General features: G+C 33.0%; 1 protein-coding gene across 1 annotated transcript in view; it reads right to left on the bottom strand.

Annotated features, from left to right (window-relative positions):
- LOC127719258 (uncharacterized) overlaps positions 1–25,836 on the bottom strand; it is a 42,329-nt gene that overhangs the window by 904 nt on the left and 15,589 nt on the right. Inside the window, exons 16-33 of the mRNA XM_052225274.1 lie at positions 24,380–24,422; positions 23,950–24,113; positions 23,370–23,543; positions 22,689–22,901; positions 14,746–14,788; positions 13,889–14,049; positions 12,913–13,077; positions 12,122–12,331; positions 10,695–10,737; positions 10,205–10,377; positions 9,511–9,684; positions 7,473–7,682; positions 3,400–3,606; positions 2,822–2,983; positions 2,060–2,266; positions 1,179–1,221; positions 725–888; positions 105–278 (exon numbers count right to left, since the gene is read on the bottom strand). Of these exons, the coding sequence (XP_052081234.1) occupies positions 105–278; positions 725–888; positions 1,179–1,221; positions 2,060–2,266; positions 2,822–2,983; positions 3,400–3,606; positions 7,473–7,682; positions 9,511–9,684; positions 10,205–10,377; positions 10,695–10,737; positions 12,122–12,331; positions 12,913–13,077; positions 13,889–14,049; positions 14,746–14,788; positions 22,689–22,901; positions 23,370–23,543; positions 23,950–24,113; positions 24,380–24,422 (2,730 nt within the window). The remainder of the gene's footprint in view (positions 1–104; positions 279–724; positions 889–1,178; positions 1,222–2,059; positions 2,267–2,821; positions 2,984–3,399; positions 3,607–7,472; positions 7,683–9,510; positions 9,685–10,204; positions 10,378–10,694; positions 10,738–12,121; positions 12,332–12,912; positions 13,078–13,888; positions 14,050–14,745; positions 14,789–22,688; positions 22,902–23,369; positions 23,544–23,949; positions 24,114–24,379; positions 24,423–25,836) is intronic.

The raw sequence follows: 25,836 nt of genomic DNA, 5'->3' as shown, positions 1-25,836 counted from the left end.
TGAAAATCTAAATTAGACTTTACTGTATAATGTTAACATAGTACTAAAGCTAAAACCACCATTCTCAAAGTCCTAATAAATTTCTTTTTTTATCTTCTGCTTACATGAGTTCCATCCTTTGGTGGCTGGAATGTATGGATCAATGGAGCGATTACATCTAGTGGACAGCAGGTAGTAAGACAAACCAATATACTCAAATAGTTGAGACACATCAACACTGGTCAAGCTGTCATTCTTTGAAATCCCTGATTCATTCCTCCATCTTTCAAGCGAGAAATCTGAAAAGAAACTCAAAATTAAAGTTTTAAGACAGTTTCTTCTATCAGTATGTTCATCGGCTGAAGAAAATGTTCTCATACTGATGATATAACAATATGGGCTCCAGTAGGTCATAAGATCACATTTAAAAGATGCCTCAGGTAATGGGGTCACAGATTTGACCATGTAGGAGCCACCTATATAAAAGCTTCAATAGTTAATTACTACATTAAAAGATCAAAGATTTAAGGGGGCAATAATTACAGCCATATCATATCTTTATTGAAAAAGATATGATAAATAACGAAGATGTGGGGTTAACATCGTAAAGATATTACAGATAGTTTTTATTGATACCTACTTATTAAACTAGGTTTCAAGACGAGAGGGTGATTTTGTATGTATTTGATATATTTCTAATTGAAAAACTTTTAAAAGTTCATTTGAACATGCTTCAATAAGATACCTTCTTTTACAAATCCACCATCACTTGAGCATTGTAACACTGGTAGCATAGTGTTCTCCAGTATCACATAATCCTGTTCACATGTACCTTGACTCTCTGTACAAATACTTATATTCTTTGATACCAGATAGGAATGCTTCTCCTCAAGGTAGTCGATGATTATTCTGGCAATAATACAAACAACATGAAGTAAAATTTCAAATGGGAGACTATATCTATCTTTCTATTTTGTCTCTCGATCTATCTTCATGTTTACAAATATTCTATATAATAAGTGATTTGATCTAAAATTTTCAAAATTGCCATTTCAATAGATGTGTAAAATATGTCTAAAATGTATATAAACATACATTATATTATTCTTATCAATAACAAAATTTAAGTAGCTAACAAATTTAAAATTAGTTTGTTTTTATTGTGTATAAAACTTGTTATATTTTTATACATTACATACTTTATGTTTACAATTCCTGCCAGTGAAAACTGTTGGACTTCACCTTAAATATAAAAATTAAATAAATTTAAGATAAAAAATATATTAAGAAGTATGATAAATCAACTTATATTCCTTTTATAAATTTTGGGCCTTAAAGTTTCTGCACCGTTAAAGCTGGCAACCTTCTTTTGACTGTTTTTTTTTTTCATTTATAAGGCAAATAGTGGTATTTAGGCAAACTATTTACTCAATTAAATAGAAATATAATCAAAGTGATCAAAATATTTTACAGCATTTTTAAAACTAGAATTGTGAGTGAACTCTCAGAAGGATACCTCCAGCCTGCAATACTATTAGTATTTGAACCAAGTAAATTTGATTATCTCCCCTTTGACATGTTGAACTAGGATTATTTTCCTTTCTACATTATCTCAATCAGTGTTCTACAACTGTGTAATGTTTTATCAATAGCCGTCTAGCTTTTTAGAGGAATAAAATAACCATTAGAAGCTCATATGCAACATTTTGGGAAGCACAAAAATATTCATTGGAAAATTATATTCTTTTTGTACTATTGTATCTTTTCTCTCAAAGGTTATAGAATAAATAATTTACTGTGGATTCATTTATTTTCATGGGTACCAATTTTCATGAATTGAGGTTAACTTGCATTTTCGTGGATATTTCATTTCATGGATTTGTCAATGTCTGTGTACAAGACAAAAGAAGATTTGTAGTTCATTGAACATTCAAATTCGTGGTTCTCCTGTACCCATGAAACCCAAGAAAACTGATATCCAACAAATAATAATGAATCCACAGTATCTGTGCTAGCAGATGACTTTTTCCATTTTTACAAAACCTTACAAAATGATATTCTTCTAACAAGAGTTGCATACCAAATGCAAAGTCTGTTATTGAGATGTTGTACACAAATTTTTCTATTCCGACAGTAACAATATATGAACATGGATCAACTAGAACTTTGGTATGGAAGTCTCTGCTTAACTTGTTGGCATGGACACAACATTCTACACCAGTACACAGTGCAGATAGGTGACATGGAACTTCCACTGAATCATTCAATGATACATTTAATGGACAATCTGGGAAAAAAAATACAGAGTAAAATTTAACAAGAAATACAAAGTAAAATTTAACATAAAATACATACAATAAAATTGTTCTTGTTTTGATATAATATCTTCAAAAAAAACACGTCAAATATCATCATTTTAAGCTTACCCATTTTGAAATTTGGGACTTTACAGCAAAAATTAAAGTCATTGTTGGTTCTTAATTTTGTATAAACCACATACATGTTTACCTTTAATTTTGTTTTCTTGCTGTCTAATTGATTTTAGCTAACCTATACTGTTTTCCTAAAGATAATACCATAATATTGAAATAATAATAAATTACTAAGAATTTTTAGATGTTGACTTATGGTTATGTTATACAGAAAATATATAACATAAGATAATAAGCTTGTGTCAACTTAAACTCAATTTCATATTTACTCCTATTCATTTTTCACTCGTTATAAAAATGCTACAATCTTTTAAATCAGTACAAAACATTTTTCTTTATCCTTCATGAATAAATAACAAGATTTGGTTAAACCTCAACAAAAATATTAAATTGAACATATAGGCACAAACCATTTGTGAGAGCTAATTTGCTGAACAGTGCAACATCTGCCCCACATTCCTCATTCAATAAATATGGAGCTAGACCAGTGTCTTCAAACAATAACAGCTGACCATAACTTGGTAATGGAACAGACATGTTTTCATTCTTAAGCCAAGTTGAAAGGGAGAAATCTGAAAAGTAATAGTAAATGAAATCTTAATTTTTAGTATTTTCAAACAATTGCATGAACTTCCAGGAAATATTTAATTTAAACAAAAGCATATGTATTAAGACATTAGCACCTGCACTATAAAGAGACCTTTGCAGTGAGAGGCTGTACTCTTTTAAAAGACAATAGTCACCATTGCAGAATTCATATAAAATTTTCCTATTTTGTTAGTACATTTATCATTATACCCTTATTTTCAAAAACAAAAAGGTTGGTTTGCCTTTACCTTTCTGAATATTTTTTTGATCAATATTTACAATATTCATCTTACATGTATGATTTTTAATTGCACCCTGTCACTTTCTTGTTTTTTTGCTAGATATCTAAAAGAAGAAAGAAATGCAGTTTGCAGACTAGTATGTAACTATACATATTTACTTGATATATAATAGCTGTTATCCCATGCACACAATGTCTTTTTCAGCCAGGTGTTACTAAGTATCTGTGTTGTCACATGACAAGTCTTGTTACTTTCAAAACAAACACTCATGTTCAGACTAACTAAGTACAGGCTTTCACCATCAAAATCGTTGATCATGTACGAAAGACGCAGAACACCAGCAAGCCAGAACTCCTCCTGTACTCCTGCAATTAAAATTTTTACATAATATATGAAGAACAAGACGTGTCTGAACATACGTAGCAATGTGCTGTTTTGAAGAACAGCCTTCATTGCTATAAATAGACAAGAATTCTCAAAGGTCAGGGTTTTTTTTTACAAAAAAATCTTATGAAAAAAATTGATCCCAACTTATACTTAAATGTTTATGAGTATTTTTCTCAAATTTTTTTTTGGTGAAATTGATTGCTGTATCTTATCAAGGTAACCATAACCAATCAAAATATAGGAATTTGATTGTTCTCATAATTGACCTGATCTTTCTTCTAGAAACCCAGGTAAATAGAACATCAAAACATTAATAATCATAATAATGATGATTGATGGCTGTTTGAAGTCAAGTGGCAAATAAAATGCATATTCAGGATGAGAACATATTAATATGATAAGAATATTAACTCTGCTTCGTACTAGACCTAAATGCTGAGCCAGATTTTTAGTGTGCTAAATCACAAGGTAACAGACCACATGTCACCCTACCCGTGCATACTATTCTGACTCCCAACTGACCAGTCTTTGATCATACTCCTAAATGCTGCATGCTTAGCAGAGATGTAGCAAAAAACAACTTTAAAGTCTTTGGTTTCAAACTCACAACCTTACACACTCAAAAGGAACACACTATGTGGAGACCACAGAGGTGGTCAATAATAAGTTTAGGAATTGATTTTCATCACCGATGGTCTGTAACTATTGTTATTCTCAAAAGTCTGTTTTGAAATAGCTGGTTCAGCTTATGAATAATGTGATTCCTTTGCCACAGCAAGATCACCTACAAAGTGACCAGAGTCTGACATAGGCAAAACAGTTTATTGTTGAAGTCTGTATATTGACCTGTTTCATTGGGTTGCTATATCATTGCTGTACACCATATATCTCATAAAGATACAAATCAGCTCAAGAAAATACGAAAGAGGTATCAGATTTGTTTTTCTCTCTAGCAATGTATTAGATGTTGACTTATTAGTATGTTAACCCAAAATATTTTTTTTATTAAAGGTAAGGAAGTCTTTCTAGTAAATGGATAAAGATAGAAATGTTTAATGTTATTAAAGTTCAGGATGAGTTGCAAGATTTTCTTTTAAATGACGCTTCATATATGTCTACGCTTATTTTGTCAAAAAGAGGGGTTCAACAGGAAGTCATTCTATTTGTATTTATGGTTGGGAATGGTTTATCTGTTTTAAGCCTTTTTCGTTACAAAGAAGGTCTATATGGAATATCATACAGTCTAGTTCATTAAACAAGAGGTAAATCTGCACAAAAATGGTTTATGACATATGAGCCTTGTTCATTATGGTCAGTAGGTAAATCAGGATCCCATATAAGTCTGGTTCATTTAAGAGGAGGTAAATCAGGATGAGTATGGTTTATCCTATATGAAGACTGGTCAATTATAGCTAAAGTAAATCTGGATGAAAATGGTATATCCTAAAAACAGTTCAGTCAATCTAAAAGTCATTATGTAAGTCTGGAATTGTGCTTAGGAGTAGTTAAAACCTAGGCTTAAATTAAAATATTGTTTGTTTGCAGTTTACCGACCGACCTTCGAAAATCCGCCCGACTGTGAACATTTTATTGCTTTTAATTTGAAGAAATTATTTTTAATACTTCAATCGACTCATTCCGGAATTTCGGGTTGTTTCCGGAATTGATTTCGAGTCCAGGTCAATTACATGTTTGAAGTTCGGTTTTTCTTCCCTTCCTGTCAAGCGTTCATCGGACCCTTTAATGGTAAAGCACACGGAGATTGTTTACAGGTATCCACGAAGTCATGGAGGAGTACTTTATTCTGTCGTCTTCTGTCAATTTTAAGACAAATAATACACAGAAAAGTTTCAAAGTAAACTGTTTATACTGATTCAGGCAGAATTGCACACGGAATGATGTCTTCGATGATATCATTGACGATGATGCAGCGGATATTCATAAAACGACACGATAACCGTTTTTGTCTTAAACAAATCGGATACAGAATCTTTTGAGACTGACTTTATGGAACCAATATCAGTGGTTCAACAATTCGACACCAGCCTGAAGTATGCCATATTTTCTTTAAGTCCTCGTGAAGATGACAAAGAGGAAACAGACTCCTCCGTGACTTCATGGATAACTGTAAACACCCCTGTACGGTGGAAGGACACATTTGAAATGTTAAATCAATAAGAAGCCACACAAAATACACAAAGATGTAGAGAAAATGAATGGTTGGCTTGAGAAATAAATATATTCTTTCTGTATCAAATCTATCTTCGATTGCAATGAGTATGCTCCTTTAGGATAAGGGGGGCTGTCCCACTCATTGCAATTATTCTCTCTCTTACAATATTAAATATACCCAAACTGTGTGGCCTGTGTGAATTGAATTGAAATATGTCCTTAGCTAGGAGCTATGCTGCTATTTTTTTATGCAGTCAAAACATTTTAGTACAGACCATTTACTTTTAATAGGGTGCTATGGATTTCACCCCAAAGCTAGACTTAAGATTTTTGTTTGTTTTAATTAAAGCCTGGCATCAACATATCTTTCCAAATATAACCTTTATGTCAGATGTCTAATATATTTATTTTTAAGTTGTCTTTTTTTTCAATTGAGGAAGATTCAATGGTTGATTTTTTTTTTACACACTCCTAAATTGTCTTTTGAATCTTTAATATCTACATTTTTCTGATGCAAATACTCTACTCATGAAAACATTCTAGTAAAGATGCATATATGTCAGTGAATATGTTTCTTTACAACAATTCTAGTCATTCCTTGTTTATAAGTGTTCCAGTATTTCATAATACCATAAATTTATGTCATAAATTGTATAATGACACTATGTTAAGTTTCAGTTTTGGTTAAAAAGGTGTTTACCTGAAAATGCCTGTTCATTTCATGTTGGTTTTCAGTGTTTGCTGTTTTAAAATGTTTTGGTTTGTGTTAAACTACTTGTTTAAACTTTATTCTGGCTGATAAAATAAAATATTTTTCTTACCTACCGACCCTGCAGTCTGAAAGTACAGTCGGAAAACTGCAAACAAACATATTTTTAAGGTTGGCCCTATACAGAGAAATTGATCACTTATTAAATTAATTATTGTTGATTATCGCACAATAAAAAAAAAAAAAATCACAAACATATTATATGTTATTATCATTATGAACTCAGTGATGACATTAATACTTATCAACAGAACACCAATTAATGGTCACAAGACTAAGTGAGTTTTGGATGTAATGGCCAAATAACCATCTGAACTACGACTATTGCTATGTTAAAGAGTATTCACATTTAAAATATTTAATCACTTATGATATTTTACAAACGAAAGTAAATTGATGTTTGTAAATAAAGTGAAGTTAACTGTTCTCACAATACATATTAATTTGTTTTACACGAAGAGACTAAAAATGAAAAAAAGTTTATAGTTTTTAAAGGGATTCAATGGAAAAATTGTTGTAAAATCCAATTAAAATAAAATGTTCTTTAAGGCATTCTTAACAGAAACACTGACAAATGAGTCAATAATAGAAAAATGGGTTCAATGAGGAATTTTTAGTACAAGTAAGTGGACATCAAAACATTTTTATAACTGTAAAAAGGGAGCTCCTTTTTCAGGTTCATAAAATTATACACATAAATTGAAAAATTGTACAATATAAAATAGTTGATGGATGATATGGGTAGAGAGACACAGTAGTTATTACAAAATACCTGCAGAAAGTTGGCAGGTCAATAATGACATGTAATGAGGCAAATGCAACAGTATACCAAAATACTGATGACTTACCAGAAGTAGTCCTGCTACATCAATAAAACTTTCTTTAAATAAAAAAATAACATACCCCACTGGTAGTTGCTTAGTGAAATGTTTCTGTGGAATCTTTCAATGCCAACTGTAAACATCTGTTTACATGGATCTATATTCAGGTAAGTATGGAAGGAGTATGGAATAAAGTCTATATCAACACAGCATTCTACTCTGGTACAACTTGTGTCTAAATAGCAGGTAATTGGGTCAGGAATTTCAGTAAGAGTAATTTTGCTTGAACAACCTGAAATTAAAGTCAGATCAAACACCCATTTATAAATAGTAAATATCAAAAAAATGTTTTTTTTTTTTAAATTATCTTTTCAAATAAAAACTACTGAACATTACATATTCAAAAACAATGGTTATATAGGAAGAAAATATCTTTATCATTTTATTATATGAAGAAAAATAATGTGAAAACTAACATTAAATTAACATTTTGTGTATGGATAGAAATAATATAAAATGTTATAAATAGCAATTGAAAGAGAAAGACAAATTAAATAGATAATTGAATAAATAGAATAAATAAATAAATGTTCTTATAATTCAAATAATGTCTATTTAGATATTTCAGTTGTAATAATTATCAAATTAACTGTTATATTCCTTACATAACCTATAGATAAACTTTACACAAGAGTATGTGAAATGTCTGCATCCGATTTTTCAAGAAGGAAAAATTTGTCACTGTTACTGTATCCGAATAAAATTGATTATCTTAAAATTTCACTACAATGTATCTTATAATGAAATAAGTTAAAAAAATAATAGTATATTGTTCTAATATAAAACAACACACAATGCACAACACAAGCAGACAAAAAATCAAGTAAAGAAGTAAAAAAATTCTCTCCTGCTGCCAGAAAGGAGACACAACCTTTCTGAGATAAAGCTATATATGTAAGTATGTTTAATCCTGACACATCCTGTATGTGTCTGTCTTAAGTCAGGAGCCTGTAATTAAGTGGTTGTCGTTTAGTGCTGTTTATCATTATTTGTTTTTCATTTTTTTTTTTTAAATAAATCAGGCAGTTAGTTTTCTTGCTTGAATTGTTTTTCATTTGTCACTTTGGGGCCTTTTAAACTTGCTATGCGGTACGGTGACCTTTAGTTGCTATCCTTCTATGTCATTTGGTCTCTGGTGGAGAGCTGTTTCATATGCAACAACAAATGGCCGCGCTTGCAAAAAAAGCTTCAATCCATCTTTAGGAGTGGAAATTTTCAAAGTCTGTAATTTCGGCAAAAATCAGCAGAGCAGAACCAAACATAAACTCAATCTGTAACTCATCATAGTAGACTCACATAAAAAATCATCTCAATATAAGAAGGTGATTAGTAAAAAGTCCATATAAATGTTATTTTCAAGAATTTTCAAAGTCCAAAGCCCCTAATTTTTGGCAAAAATCAGTGGAGCGTTTAGAGAGAAAGTCTGTATAATTGTTATTTTCATGAAATTTTCAAGGTCCAAAGCTGGTAATTTCGTCAAAAATCAGCAGGGCAGAACCAAAGGTAAAAGCAATCTGTAACTCATCATAGTAGACTCACATACTAAAATTCAGCTCAATATGTGAAGGTGTTTAGAAAAAAGTAAGTATAACTGTACGTTGCGGAATGAAGGATAAGGGTAACACTATATGGCCCCGACCTAAGTCAGCTGGGCCATAAACAATAATAATAATAATAGGGAAAAAGAAACGGAGGAAAAGCAATATGTCACCTGACATTGTCGATCAGGGTGTCGATAGGTTGACATAATAATAATAATAACTGAGCAAAACCAATAAGTCTCCAAACTTTGTTTATGAGACTTATTTATACCACATCTTCTTATTTCTATATTCAAGTTAAAGTTGTTCTTAAGAGGAAAAAAAGCCACTAGTGGTGCAGAAACTCCTTGTTACTAATTAGAACCCCCAGGTTTTGGCAAGATTTTTCTTGCTCAATATTTAGTTTTCTGTGTCTTGTTTTACTTTTAGGTCTTTATCTTTTGACCAGTGTGTCGCCTTTATTCAACTTGTAGATTGCGGCCTTGATAAATTTTTTTCAAGATAAATTTAGCATAGTACCTGTTTTCCAACCATTAGAGCTAGGGAAGAAAAGTGATGAATGTCTGGAACACTGTTCTGTGTTGAGATACTGTGATATTCCTAAGTCGTTGAGTAGTTCAGATATCATCCAGTCTTCCAGCTGTGATCCAGGTACCAGTGAATGCTGTTCATACCAAGTTTCCAAGGAGAACACTGTCATAAACAAGTCTCAAGTCATTCATATGTATAATAATTGATTGCTTTTGAAATGAATTTGATAAATATACAAAGAGGAACAGAGTTCTAGAAAAATGATGGTCCAATGTTTTGACCACTAAAATTTTGCAAGGACCAAAACAATTTTGGTATTTTGCAAATAGAAATAATAGTAAGTACTAGCAGATTTTCTTCAAGGACCACCAGAAAAAAAAAGAGTTTCTGCTTTTGTCACATTGTTCGTTCCAAAAAACTGTTCCATAAGAAGTTCAGCATTCGTAACATGACAGGAACAGATAATGATCAAATGGCAAGAACAGATATAAAAAATTCTAATATGACACTGTAGCAACTGACACATCTGTCGCATTTCTATCATAGTTTTTTGAGTTTTTATAATTGCTGTTTCATTGAATTTAACTACACATCAACGTTTATTTATTTAAAAAACTGTCATAAATGATCAGATTTACCTGGAATGATTGATTGATTGTTGACTGCTTAAAGTCAGATTTACCTGGAGAATGAAAGCCACTGGTCCAATCACACTGCTGCTTAGGTAATTTCATGTTTTGTAGAACAATGAATTGGTTTTTGCTATCACACTCAGGTATTGTACTCTCATAACAAAATGAAACTCTCATGTTTACTAAGTAGTATCTCTCAGTATACAAGTCTTCTATAATGTATCTGAAAGAACAATAATAATTTTTATCTGTTCTATGAGACTATTTTCCTTCTAGCAGACATGGTTTGGGAATTGGAAAGATTTGTAAATGATACATTTTAATTAAAAAACAAAGTACAAAATGCATTATCCATATTTAGTGTAAACAATATTTTATTATGAATTAAATACATCTTATACAATATAAATCCACATTGTGGCAAATGGGATTCTGAAACAAGCAACAAGTGCTTATATTAATCTGTCTCATTGAATTATACATATTTGTTTTTTATCATCAAAACTTTCTTTCGCCTCTAATAAAAAAAGTTCAACTTACTCAACTCTGACTATCCCCTGTAAGCTGAAGGAGTGATAAGTACCTATAAAATTAAAAAGTGCCTTTTATACAGTGCAAAATGGTAAAGACCCTTTTAGATAAAAATATTTTTCAAAATATAGATGGACCCATTTTGGATTTTTTTTTAAATATTATAAAATCCTGAAACATTAAACACATATGAAATAAAGAAAAAAATCAAATATTGCAGGTAGCATTTTAGCATGAATAAGTATGTTGCTAGCAATTTATTATAAGTTACAGACATATTTTAAGTTTATAAATTCACTGATGTCGGACACTATGACATAATTTGTGACTTACAATGCCCAATTTCTAATAAGTGCTGATATCATTATAGTAGTAGGGCTTTGTCTTTTCTTTTTACTTTTTGTAAATGTTTTCAAAGGAAATAACTTATTCAATGAACTTGATGATTTGTTATCTTTTACTGTAGCTTCTTTTCTTAGACTTTTATGCAGACATATGCTTAAAATGGAAAAGGAGTAGAGCCAGTAACCCCAATAAACGGCCCTGTAAAGGTGCATTTTTAAAACTTCAATTGTTCGAGTAAATTTACTGTGTATGTATTGCTAAATGTATTATTTTTGAAAGTAGTATAAGAAAAATGTATATCTACTTCATTTATTATAAATATATTACCCTGAAATAGTTAAAAATTTCATTTTAGGCCATTTTTCTAGAAATTTGTCATCTTTTTCAACCTTATTTCATGATTTTATATGTGGCGCCACCCCTCGCCCATTGAAATTTTGGTTGAAAAGTAAAGAATATGGTACATTTAAAATATTCCAGCAAAAATTTTGTGTGGGCAAGGGGGTGGCGCCACTGTTAATTTTTCAGAAAAATTGACATAAATTTCACCAAATTATGACAAAAATCAGGTGTTCACAAATTCACCTACATTTATGACGTAATTAGTGAAAAATCTTTTATAACTGAAACAATTGGGCATTTAAATATATGTTTTCATATAATTTTCACATCATTGCAGTTAAAAAAATTCAGGTTTTTAGGGCCAAAATTATGAGATAGCGAACCAACTCCTTTATGACCATTATCATTATCAAATAGTTTTCAATGACTAATTGTTTTCCTATGTGTGTTTCGAGTAATATAACTTTTCAAGTTCTACTGCTTTCAGCATAAAAATCCTCTGTACTCATTGGAAAAATTCAGAAACATTGAATCAAGTAATTTTCTTAAGAGGATTTAAACAAGTTTTCCATTTTTGCCTTCTCAGGAAAATTACATTTTTCTAAAATTGAGTTAACATCTAATATTGAATTTCTTAAGTAAAAATCATTAGTAAAACATTCACATTGGGTAGACAATGCCTAATACAAGTTTTATTATACATTAGATCCTTTAATCAACATTTGCAATATGTCATAACTATATCTTACCCCACTTAAAATCCAGTAAAGTACTGTTGTACTGTATTTTCTCTATACCAATACTTATTCTCTTAGAACAGCTGTCCAACAGAAATGAGACTTCAAAAGTCTGTTGCAATAAATCGTTCATAACACAACATTGAATCCCTGTGCAGGTATCTGTGATGAAACAGGAGATGTCTGATGGCAACATGGGTAAAGTCATGTTCATAGCACAATCTACAAAAAACAACAACATTCATGTATAAACAAAAGAAATTTATTACAGCTGATTAAGTTTCAGATCTCATAGCGAAATCTACTTTTTTAAATTTTTGATTGAAATAATCAGTATGCAAATTAAATACAGGTTTCAAAAAATTTACCTTGCAATATCAAAGATTTTAACAATTTTATCAATAAAGTATGAGCTACAACAAAATAAAGTAATGATTTAATGGGGTAAAAACATTTGATTAAATTTATCTTTATTACAGAATCATTAATATCCTACTTAACTCAATTATTTGCATTGAATTAAACCAGCCAGCACCAGATATCTGACACCAGGATGTTGTATGATTGCCAGTGAGACAGCTATCAACAATAGTTCAAATGAAGTGAATGTAAGCAATTATAGGCAACCATACAGCCTTCAACAATGAGAAAAACTCATACACTATAGTCTGCTATAAAAGGCCCTGAAATGATTTTTTTTTTGTATTGACTACTGCAGGCATTGGTTCTAATAAATTCAGTTTTTATACAATGCACAAGTATTTCACTTAAGAAAAAAATGTATATTTAAGAAAAACCCATACCTTTTGTCCAACTACTATCATAGGGATAGTGTGATTTTGAACATTTGTTATCCAGAAAGTAATGGCCTATATTTGTTTCCTCATACAATTGGAATAAGATATTGCTAGGTAGTGACTCTTTAACTTGATAGCCTTTGTCTTGTAGCCAGTTCTCTAATGAAAAATCTGAAATAAAACTGGTATAATAATCACTACTTCACTGCTATTAATAGAAGGTAAATTAAAAGAGTCTGCCTCCATATAAATGCATAGTTTTTATATTTAAATATTCATGTTTTTATATTTAAATAATTATATCTTGTTGCTCTTGAAAAGCATTTCCAAGGATATTAAGACTACAAAAATTCAGGAACAGAGTATTAAAAATATATGATATTGATTAGCTTATAAGATATTAGAACAGCACAGCCCTTACAAGGCCACTTCACTAAGACTCCTTTCAAACAATAAATACGTGCCAAATTATTTGTAATTTTTTGGAGTAGAGTAAAAATTGTCTATATTAATTTCTAATCATACTAGCAAAATCTACATTTGTTGCTGTATATCATATTTGTTTTTTGTTTAATGTTTTGTACATTTCTTGTTGGAATTGGAATTTTGGATTCTTTTATAGCTTACTATGGGGTATGGGATTTGCTCATTGTTGAAGGCCGTTACCATGTTGGTCTATAGTTGTTTATTCTACGTCATTTGGTCTCTGATGGAGTGTTGTCTCATTGGCAATCATACATCTTCTTATTTTCATATGTTATATACTGAGGCAAATTAAATATATCACACCAAGGCTGTAGTGTGAGATAAAATATAGCTCACATATATTTGATGCATTTAAACAGTAAAGCATTCAAGAAGTTTCCTTTCCAAGATTACAAATATAATTAATATTTGCTAAAAATGTGCATATTTCTAGCAGGAAACACCAGTTAATCAATATTGATTATATTAATAATTGATTTAAATCAAAAACACATACCGTGAATATAAAAATCTGATGTCCAATCACAGACTGCTTTAGGAAGTAGATTATTCTTCATTATAATATTATATTGCGGTTGAGTTCTGGCATCAAATCTGACAGACACATTTAGATTCACCAAATAGAGTTTTTCTTCATATAAATTGTCGATGGTGAAACTGCAACAAAAATAAAGGTCATATGAGTATACTAACATATTTGCATAAAAAGTAGTATGATATAAAAAAAAACAAAAAAAAACAATCAATAAACATGGAAGTCAGCTTGCCCAATCTTTTTTTGTCAGTTTTCAATCTTTTTAAAATTTTGGGCAACAGTGATATATTCTAAATAGCTTTCAAAAAACATGTTTAACCCCGCCGCATTTTTGCGCCTGTCCCAAGTCAGGAGCCTCTGGCCTTTGTTAGTCTTGTATCATTTTTAATTTTAGTTTCTTGTGTATAATTTGGAGTTTAGTATGACGTCCATTATCACTGAACTAGTATACATATTTGTTTAGGGGCCAGCTGAAGGACGCCTCCGGGTGCGGGAGTTTCTCGCTGCATTGAAGACCCATTGGTTGGCTTCGGCTGTTGTCTGATCTATGGTCGGGTTGTTGTCTCTTTGGCACATTCCCCATTTCCATTCTCAATTTTATTTTTTACAGAAATTTAAAGTTTTTATGCAATAATGCTTTAGATCTTTTTGTAAACTTAGAATGCATTTTTGAAATGTAATGTTCAAGTTTCCATGCAGGTTGGTTTCGCTTTGGAAAATAATGGGTACCCATAAAAGTCTCCAAAACAAATGGCCTTTCATTTGACATTTATCAACAAAATCAAATATACAGATCAGGGTTTCAACATGATACTTACGATATCTGAATAACACCATACAAATCTAACAATTCCTGTTTTCCTGAAGAAAAAAAAATTGTTAATTACTTAAATTATTAATTCATGATTTCTGCAAACTTTTACTTTTGAATGTAGTTACATGTTTTACACTTTCTGACTTTCTGACTGTTGATATCTCTGTAACAGTTAACACAATATTCCCTTAACATTCATCATGCACCAACGATGAAAAAAAGAGAGATCATGGCATTGATATGTCATTATTGTAGTATATGTCCGAAACTATATTAACAATAGATATGGGATATTAATCAATGTGACAGCAACTAAACAAGACAACAATATAAAAAAAAAGAGACAAAATATGTAGTCTGCCTAAAATATTCAAAATTCCTTTTGTTATTAGTTACCAATTGCAAAATGTTTTATCCAAAGGTAGACAGATAAATGACAAAAAGTAGTTTACCAATTGAAAAACTTCAACCTTCACACACAAAGTATCTCAAAAACTCTTGCTTTATGAAAACAGAGGTAATTGTCTGAAGGCTCCAACTCATGACTTTGATAAGCTACTCTAAGACTATTTAGAGGGGAAATTTTCCTCCCAGTATTAATTGTGCCAAATAAATTTTACCTGATATCTTTACTGGAATATCTCTGAATAAAGAGCTGCGCCATGAGTGCATGATACGCTCATCACCCTTTCAGCTGGTCTTTATGCTTTAGATGAATTTAAATGATTAACTTGAAATACTGTGAGTACTGCTCAAATAGACCCCACCTCCCCCCCCCCCCCCCAAAAAAAAAAATAAATAAAAGACATGCACACACAGTGGTACCCATTGACACAAAACATGAATAATTTGGCACTATTAAGGCTACCTTAAGTTTGACTAAGTTTGTGGCCTCAATTATTGAACGAATAAAATCCTATAAATGTCCAAAGTGTGTTAAATGAATTTTATAACTATAAATACGTTACCATCCTAAATTCTGAGTGTAACCCCAATTGTGTCAGATGGAATATCCCGACTAAAAATAAATGTACTCTCACTGGTCCGAACATATACCCCTGTTTGCCCATATTCTCCCATTCAATTTCCATCTGCGACATCGGTCACTCGTGTAAATTATTACAGATTCAACAGAGAAGTGTTTAGTTGTTTGTAAAGTAATAGCTTAATTGCTTTTCATTTATTGTGTATATTATTGGAAACTTATTCCCTTGTTTAGTTTGAATTTCTAAACAAATTATTTGTGTTCCCCCCCAAACTACCAGTACATTGACCGGAGTTTCGATAACGGTGTCTGGTAATGCTACCTATCTGACCCTTTCACACATTTTTTTTTGGGGGGGGGTACCTAAATCAACTTCGGTGACTCATACTTTATCTAGGCCTGTTAATTCATCGGGTACTATTGCTTCTGTCCCAGGTACAGCTATGGGCTTGAAATTGCCAGGTTCTAGGCCCCCATTATCCTATTGTGGGTATTTGCTTCCCAACTCAGGCACCCAACCTATACCTTCATGGTCCCAGCCACCTTGGCCACAGTCTTACCCTTGTGGTGGGTTTATGCCAAACCAACCTGGTTTTTGGCCTTATAGGGACAATTTCTATGGTCCCCCTTCTGGGGTAGCTACTGCTCCACCTTTAGCTCCATGTCCACCCATAGCAGTATCTTTGACTCCTGCAGTAGCTCCTTCTACCACCATACCTGACTCTCGAGCTCAGTCTTCTCTCATGGTACTCAGGGTTCTGATCATGAATCATCTTTGGATGGTTTTCAGAAGTTACTTTTGGACTTTGGTGAGTCTTTCAAGGCTGAATTTAGTACTCTATCCAGTCGTATGTCTCTACTGGAGAATAGAGTTTCTTCTCATCAACCTTCTCCAGCTATGTCTGTAGAATATGATAAGAGGGAGGATGACGAGCTTTCTGTTTCCCCTGGGAGTCATGAAAGGGCTTTCCTCATTGATGAGGATGTTGAAAGTTCTTCTTCTCCCAAGGTATCGAAGACGGCCCCTGAGCCTTCTTCTAAGTCAGCTCAACAACCTCCCACCAAGGAGACTGAGGATCCTCCATCCTTGAAGTATCTTAGGGATAAGGTGTATACCTTGATGAGGGATGAAGCACATATCATTTTTGCCTCTCCTTCCAAGCCGAAGAAACCTTCTTCAACTTTTGAAGCTTCCTGTGGTATTTCTCAGAATACTGTGACCTCTAACAATTCTTTTCTTGAATCTGGCTATATGGCATTTGCTTTACAATTTATAAATGAAGGTATCGCTAATTCTGCTAGTGAAAAAGGTTGCTAATAACAATATCTCTGGATTTGGAATATCATCCTTTTCTGATCAGGTTAAGTACCAGGATTTTGATATCTTTGATTCTTTACTGGGTAGACTTGTTCCCAGTTGTGACAAATCTCTTTCATCTTTATTGGGAAAAAAGCCAGTAGATGGTCTTCGTCTCACTCAACCTGTTTGGTCAAAGACTGAGAATCTCCTTCGTAGTGCTTCTCAAGTTCTTGGCACAGCCGAACATTTTCTAGCTGCAACTGGACATTTGCTTAACAGCGAAGATTCTGTTGTTCCAGCAGAAGTATGATCCTTTTTACGTCAACTGGATAAAGCTCTAGGTTCATCTCAGTTGCTCTTAATGGGTTCTATTGCTAATTGCACCCTATCTAAAAGAGCAGAGTTTCTTGAAAACATTTCTGTTGCTGAGTCTTTGAAAGATTCTTTACTGAAATCTCCACTTACTGACAAGATGTTTGATTTACCCGTACAGGGGGTTCAAGAGGAACTCAGCAAAAACCCTCCTCCAGTCAAAGTTAGTGTACAAGTTAACAATGGCAAGAGGTCGGTTAATGCTACATCTAGTTCTACTAGTACTTCTGCTTCAGGTGGTCCTCCTTCTTCTGCTAAGAAAAGGAAGAATAACTACGGCAAACCGCAGAACAAATCCCATAACTCCGGAAAAAGCTCAAGTAAGCCTTCTGGTGGTTTTAAGGGTCCCAAGAAACCTGGGTCTAGTAGCTAGGTTCTTGCCCTCGTACGTTATTGACAGCTTCCCCAGGGGAAAATTTACAAGAAGTTCCTCAAAAAACAATACCAGTAGGGGGGAGGTTATAATAAGTTTTTTCCTAAATCTGTGGAAGAAAATTACCTCAGACTGTTATGTGCTGTCAATAATTCGAGGGGGATTAACACTTCAGTTCAAGAACCCACCTCCTCTGTCAGCAGTTCCGATAAGTTTGTCTCATACTCAAGACTCAGTTAAGTATCAACTATCAGTAGAAGTGGACACAATGTTACAAAAATCTGCAATAGAGGAGGTGTCGCTCTTAACTCTGTCTCCGGGATTTTATTCCCGCCTTTTTCTGGTTCCAAAGAAGACAGGAGGAATGAGGCCGGTCATAGACCTATCTATTCTGAACAACCTTCTTATTTTTCCCCATTTCAAAATGGAAACCAACAGATCAATCAGGACTTCAATCATTCCAGGAATGTGGACTACTTCTCTGGATCTTTCAGATGCTTCAATATTTCCACATTCCCATTTCCCATACTTACAGGAAATACCTTCGCTTCGTTTGGAACAACAAAGTTTTCCAGTTCAAGGCTCTCCATTTTGGCCTGTCTACAGCCCCTTTGGCTTTTACCAAAATCTTGCAGGCAGCTATAGCTCACCTACATTCCCTGTCTATTCAGATTCATTCCTACCTGGACGATTCCCTTCTCAAGGAATTTTGCCCAATCAAATTGAGGGTTCAGACAGATTTGGTCATCAATTGTTTTCTGTCCCTAGGCTTCCTAATCTCCTGGAAAAAGTCAGAGATAGTTCCTTCTCAAGACTTTGTTTTCCTGGGAAAACATTTCCTAACCAATCTAGGCCTAGTTCTCCCACCAGAGGAAAAATTTACAAAACTATGTCAGAAAATGCATTTATTCCTGACGGTTCAATCAGTCACAGCACGTCAATTCTTGCAACTTCTGGGTCTATTGAATTCTCTGGCAGATGTAATTCCATTGGGACGCCTGCACAATCGTCCGCTTCAGTTTTATTTGCACAAGTTATAGATTCCAGCTTCACAAGAATGGGAAGCATTGATTCCAATCACTCAGCCTTTATTTCCACATCTTCAATGGTGGTTAGTACGGGAAAATGTAATGAGGGGCCTATGTCTGTCCCCTCAAGTTCCCAGTCTAACAATATTCACAGATTCCTCCACCCTCGGTTGGGGAGCATATCTGGAGGGGCTTACAATCTCGGGAGTCTGGAATCCAGATCTTTTGGAAGAGCATATCAACGTATTGGAAATGAAAGCAGTTCTGCTTGCACTAAATCATTTCCAACTGTCTCTAAATAATCAGTCTGCCATTTTGGCCACGGACAACACAACAGTTGTAGCTTATCTCAAGAATCAGGGAGGAACTCATTCACCTTCTCTTTATCAGATAGCCAGAGACATTCTCCTTCTATGTTTTCAACTCCAGGTTCATCTAGTGGCGAGACATATTGCGTGGCACCTCAATATTCTAGCCGACACTCTATCCAGATCCCTTGCTCCAGTAAACACGGAGTGGGAACTACTTCAAGTAGTTTTCAAAGCTGTGACTCTTCATTGGGGGTCACTTCAGATAGATCTGTTTGCGACCAGTCTCAATCACAAACTTCCAACATTTGTGTCTCCCGTTCCAGATCCAAAATCTTTTGCGGTAGACACAATGAGCCTAACTTGGAAAGGAATGTTCGGGTACGCCTTCCCTCCTTTCAGGTTTCTCTCCCCAGTACTTCAGAAAATAGCAGGGGAAAATTGCAAGAACATAGTTATTGCTCCAGCATGGCCTAATCAGTCTTGGTTTCCAGACTTCTGCGCCTATCATGTGCTTGTCCTCTAGTTCTACCTCTGAGACCAGACCTTCTGTCTCAAATCAAGGGCAAGGTTCTTTATCAAAATCCAGAAAAACTTCATCTACACGCCTGGCTTCTCTCAGGGTTATCCTCAGAAAGAGGGGTTTTTCTGAAGGAGCAACCAAGCATCTCACAAAGTCTATCAGAGACTCCACTAGCATTGTCTATGATGCAAAATGGTCAATCTTCTCAGATTGGTGTAGTGAGCGGGAAATTGATCCTTTCCAAGTCACTGTACAACAATTAGCAGACTTTCTAGTTTTTCTTTTTGAATCCAAAGGATTATGTCCCTCTACTATTAAGGGATGTAGATCAGCTATTTCAAGAACTATTCATATTTCTGGTGGCCCAGATTTTGGAAACAATGAGCATATTTCTCTTTTGGTTCATAGTTTTAGTCTTGAAAGACCAAGACAAAAAACTTTAGTTCCTAAGTGGGACCTTGGACTAGTTTTATCCTTTTTAAAACTTCCTCCTTTTGAACCAGCAGAAACAATAGATTTAAGGTTTCTTTCCTATAAATGCTGTTTTCTTTTAGCTTTGGCTTCTGGACAGAGAAGGAGTGAAATCCATGCCTTCTCTATTTCTGATGCTTGCCTTCGATTTAGCAGGGATAAATCTTCTGTTACTCTTTTAACTGATCCTGTTTTTTTGGCAAAGAATCAGATTCCGGATAAGGGTGCTTAACCAGTTGTGTACTTTTATGTCCAGTAAGAATCCTTTCTATTTATCTGGATAGAAGGAGTAGTTTATGTTCTGTTTCTAACTCAAGACTCTTTATTCCTATTAAAAAAGGAATCTCAGATCTTTCTGTTAAAACTATTTCTACTTGGATATGCAAATGCATATCTTTAGCTTATGGTTCTTCTAAGGCAGAACTTTTGAATTGTTTTAATGTTAAAGCTCATGATGTTAGGGGTATCTCTACATCCTGGGCTCTGTTTAAGTGATATTTTTATTAACAAGAAAAATGGATTATTAATACACAGCATATTGACATGTATCATCACACATGCATTACCTGTCCTTTATTGCCGATTGGGTATTTTAGTTCAGCTTATATCTATTAATAACAACCAATGATATAAGGAATTCCCTACTGGCCACTCTTGACATCTCGCTCTCTAATTGCTTTGTGAGATGTGGGAAGGGAACCAATCAGAACAAGGCCCTTATTTCAAATTATCCAATCGGCAGAGATAATTAGTTAATTATCATCCTTTTGTTTTAATTACTGAGCGCCTCATTTAGGCATTCTAGATAATACAACTGCATGAAGCAGACGCATTGTAATTTGGCATTAGCGAATTTAAAATCCCATCCTCACCCACCCTATTTTATTTTTAATTTTTATTGAGATATTTAGGTTGCTTCATCAACTAATTATAGATATATAATTGATTTAATTTAACTGTATATTTTATAAATGTGAAGAGTAGATTATATTTCAAGAACACACAGTTTTGGTTTCATATTATAAATGTAATATACCCTTGAGTGGAATACCACAGATTATTAATTAATTAATTTGTGTATTGTTTTCAAACTGTACTGTTGTTTGTGTTTTATTAATATGAAATTTAAGCATTAAACTGTGGTTCTTTTCCCAAACATGTCTTTGTTTTACACTAGTAACCATCTGGATTCACAGGTTTCCTGACTGGATTCCGATCAGAGTTAGACATTAACATGCATCTGATCTGAGACTGGTCTAGATTCCAACAGCATATATACACATACACAGGGGGGAGGGAAATGGGTGGGGCCGTTTCAAAGTGATGTGGATTAATCAGTACATCTTTAGAAGAGGTACTGTCTGCAGGTTTCTGGAGAAATGAGAACTCTTTTATCTCTCATTACCTCCAATCTATGGCTACTTTTGCCGAAAGTTTATACTCTCTTGGACCTATAGTTTCAGCACAAAGATTGAACTTTCCTCCTGTTACAGGGGATTCAGCTTTATGTTAGATTCTGTTACTCAGAATTTATGATGGTAACGTATTTATAGCTATAAAATATTCAAATTTTAAAGTAAATTTGGATTTTATTAGATAAATACTTACCATTATAAATTATAGGTCCCACCCACCTCCCCTTCATCCCCTTTCCTTACGTTTCTGTCTTGAGGAAATTGAATGGGAGAATATGGGCAAACAGGGGTAAATGTCCATACCAGTGAGAGTACGTTTATTTTTAGTCGGGATATTCCATCTGACCTATGACCCAATTGGGGTTACACTCAGAATTTATGATGGTAAGTATTTATCTAATAAAATCCAAATTTACTTTAAAATTTGAATAGTTTTTCAACAAATAAAGTTCCATAACTCTGCAATGTCCTATCAGAAATTTATAAAAACAAAAAACAAAAAGGAGCTAACTTCAATAGATATAAACCAAAGTTTTATGAAAATTGCTCAAAGTGTTTTTGAGTTATCAGAAAACTGGAAAATCCTCCCTTTTTTATGGATAAAGTCCAAATACTGCAAAACATAAAATCAGAAAATTTTAATAATCAAAAGGGAGCTTATGTCAATATATATAAACAATTCACCAAAGTTTCATGAAAATTGTTCATAGCATTTTTGAGATATAGTCAGAAAACTCGAAAATCCCTCATTTTTTTATGAATAAAATCCAATAACTTAGAAATGTAAAATCTAAAATTTATAAAAATCAAAGGGAGCTTACGTCAATAAATGTAAACAATTCAATAAAGTTCCATGAAAGTTGGTGAAAGTGTTTTTGAGTTATTGACTGAAGTGTTGACGACAGACGGACAAACGGATGGACAAGGGTATACCGTAATAGTCCCCTAAAGGGGCATATAAAAAATGTATGATACCAAGTTTAGTGCCATATATTTGGAATAACTGTCCTCAGAACACTCGAGGCCATACGTTTGAGAGGCCAAATAAATAAAAGTTATGAAACATCAAAAATTGTACAAGCCATATAACAGAACAGCCAAAACTGTATAAGGCCTCAGGTTCCAACCATAGTTTTAACAACAATGCACCTTATTTAAGTATTTCTACTAACCCCATAAGTAATCAAATAATGTTACATCAAAGCTCAATTTTTCAATCCTGACAGATAGTCTAAAATCACAGGGATCAATGTTGATTCCAATCTCTAAAGCTTTTCCTAATTCTGTCACATCAACACAACACTGGACTGCTGTACAAGTCTGGTCAATATAACAGTTCATGTTATCATGGAGTGCTGGCAAATTCTGTATTTCTTGTAAACATTCTAGAAGTGTAACAAGCCATTATCAATAAAAAATTATGGAACATATAGCAAATGTACATTTAATAGTTGATGCAAAAACTACATTCAAATACCTTTTGATTATTTTTGTGGTTGATATATACCCCACCATCTTCTTTTATTTACATCAAGATCCATTAAGTAATAGCATGATTTTCACTGATGAGAAATTCCCACAATTCACAATAAATCCAAATCTGTATTTTTTTCATATCTAGAAACATCTTTATAAAATCTATAAGCTTTACAAACAGCTATGACCTAACTTTGAGTCATTAATCAGATAAAATCTTATAGATACTTTAGAACTCTGTAGCAATATGTTTTTCATTTAAAAAACGGCTTTGTTGTAAATGATATTTCATGTGGACTTATAAAAGTAAGGTGTGGTATAATTGCCAATTAGATAACTAAATATACACCAGAGACCAAAGGACGAGGGTGTACTACCTGTTCTCCATCCATTGAATGGTGGGACATAAGGTGAGCTGTGTCTTTCACAAGCAACATCCATTAGGAATGGTGAAATTCCAAGTGTTTCTTGTAACTTTCTGATCTCTACTGTACTGAGTGATTGTGATGGATCAATACCAACGGAGGTCTTCCATGATGTTAAGGAGAAATCTATATAAAAAAAAAAATGTGTTATCATTGTGTTACTACCGGTACCTTCTAAAAAGTTAACTTGAGGTCAGATATTATGGAAAAAAAATTTCATAAAATTTTCCAATGCAGCAATACAAGCTGGATTGGATGGAGAGTTGTCTCATTGGCACTCATACCACATCTTCTTATATCTAGAAATTGCTATTGTGTATTCATTTATTTTCATGGGTACCAATTTTTGTGGATTGAAGAAAATTCATCTTTTTGAGGATACTTGATTTCATAGTTTTTCCAAAGTTCCATTCAAGCCTTTATGAAATTTATACTTTGCAAATACTTAATAGTATGCTCCAACATGAGTTCATGGAAGCAAACTGATTTTAGACAAGAAAATGAGTGGTATATTTACATTAAAAATACTTACCTGGGTCTTTAAAACCAGTATGCCATTTACATGGTTTCTTTCTAAGTTTGGTGTTCCAGAAGATCTGCTCTTCAAACACACATGGCTTCTCTGATTCCAAACATACACTTATGTTCATGTCTACAAGGTAGCTACCATCACTTTCTAAGTCATATATGGAATAGCTGGAATATGACAGAAAAATCCCTTTTATATCCCAGTTTGTCTGCTGACACAATCAAATACATGTAGCATCTTTCTAACCTATCTGCTTTTAATCAAAAGTTTCTACAGAGCTTAATTGTGTGGAATATATAAGGTAGGTAAAGATTTTAAGCATGAGATGAACTGGAAAAGTTTTGGGGTTTTTTTTGTAGAAAAAGGACACATCAATACGAGTCTGTCAACGTTCAAACTATAAAAAACTAGTGTAACAGTAATATATACTTACTCAATTCGAACAACATTTTTCAAATAAACTTTCTGTTTGGCTCCTACATAAAACAAGAATTAAATGTTTGTTATTGTAACAATTAATACTTTTGTGTTGTTTGTAATGAATAACAATATTTGTAGGATGATATCCCCAGTTAATTCTGTAATTTAAAGATAACTCTTGCAAATGAAACTTCAAAGAGTATTTGTTGAGGTCATAAATTGAAAAATTAAAAGGGAATAATTGTCAAAGATTAGAGTAGTTTTTATTTTACTATAAGATGTAATGTCTCTAACTTGTTGGAATCATATCAGTAACTCTGGTAAGATGAAGAACAGCAATAACAGTGGTATTACTTTGACAAATCTTTATTTCGAAGAGAAATATTCAAAACACAGATGATGTGGTTTTTTCCTGGGAAATATCTTGGCAATATACACTTATGCAAATCCATGTCATATTCTTTTCCTCAATAACATTCTTAACAAAAATCCTGATTACAAGGTGTTTAACCTTCCAGCTTTAAAAAAAAAATCAATAACTTATATAATTGGATGGTAAGATCATTTCTATTACCATACACTTATTTATACTAACAAGCATTCTGTGAGTATTGTCTGGCAATACATAGTCCGATACCGGTTAAAAATTCATTGTACTGGAACAAAATGCTAACTTGATCTATAACTTGTCATGGTGTAAATTATCTAACAAATATCAAGTCAATATCTTCAAGCATGACCAAAAAAAATGTGGAAAACTGATTATTTGAGTGAATTTTCTTAGTCCAAGGACCATAACTCTGCACAAAATCATCAGACAGGATCAAAATTGGATCTTGATTTGTAACTTGTCATGATAAAACTATATACCAATTATCAAATCAATATCTTCAAGCATGACGAAAAAAAGTGAGGAAAACTGATTATTTTAGTGAATTTTCTAAGTCCAAGGACCATAACTCTGCACAAAATCATTCAACGGGACCAAAATTCGAAATTGTTCTGTAACTTGTAATGATAAAACTAAATACCAATCATTAAATCAATATCTTCAAGCATGACAAAAAAAAGTGCGGAAAACTGATCATTTGAGTGAATTTTCTAAGTTCAAGGACCATAACTCTGCACAAAATATTCAGACCGAAACAAAATTCGAACTTGATCTGTAACTTGTCATGATAAAACAATACACCAAATATCAAATCAATATCTTCAAGCACGAAAAAAAAAAGAGTGTGGAAAACTGATTTGCCGGACAGACAGACAGACAGACAGACAGACAGACAGACAGACAGAGTGCAAACCTAAAGTCCCCTTCGACTTCCTCGGTAGGGGACTAAAAACTATTCACTCAAACAAAGGGCTAAAATTTTGTATCAGTTGATCAGTTTGAAGGAATGATTTCAAGCTGCAACCTGGAAGAACATTTTGAGGAATTGATACCATGAAAGGACAATGCCTTTCAAATAC

The sequence above is a fragment of the Mytilus californianus genome, unplaced genomic scaffold (genome assembly GCF_021869535.1).
Source record: "Mytilus californianus isolate M0D057914Y unplaced genomic scaffold, xbMytCali1.0.p SCAF_11, whole genome shotgun sequence".
NCBI classification, from domain to species: Eukaryota; Metazoa; Mollusca; class Bivalvia; order Mytilida; family Mytilidae; genus Mytilus; species Mytilus californianus.
Note: the sequence above shows the minus strand (reverse complement) of the source record. Positions and strands in the feature narration are given on the sequence as shown.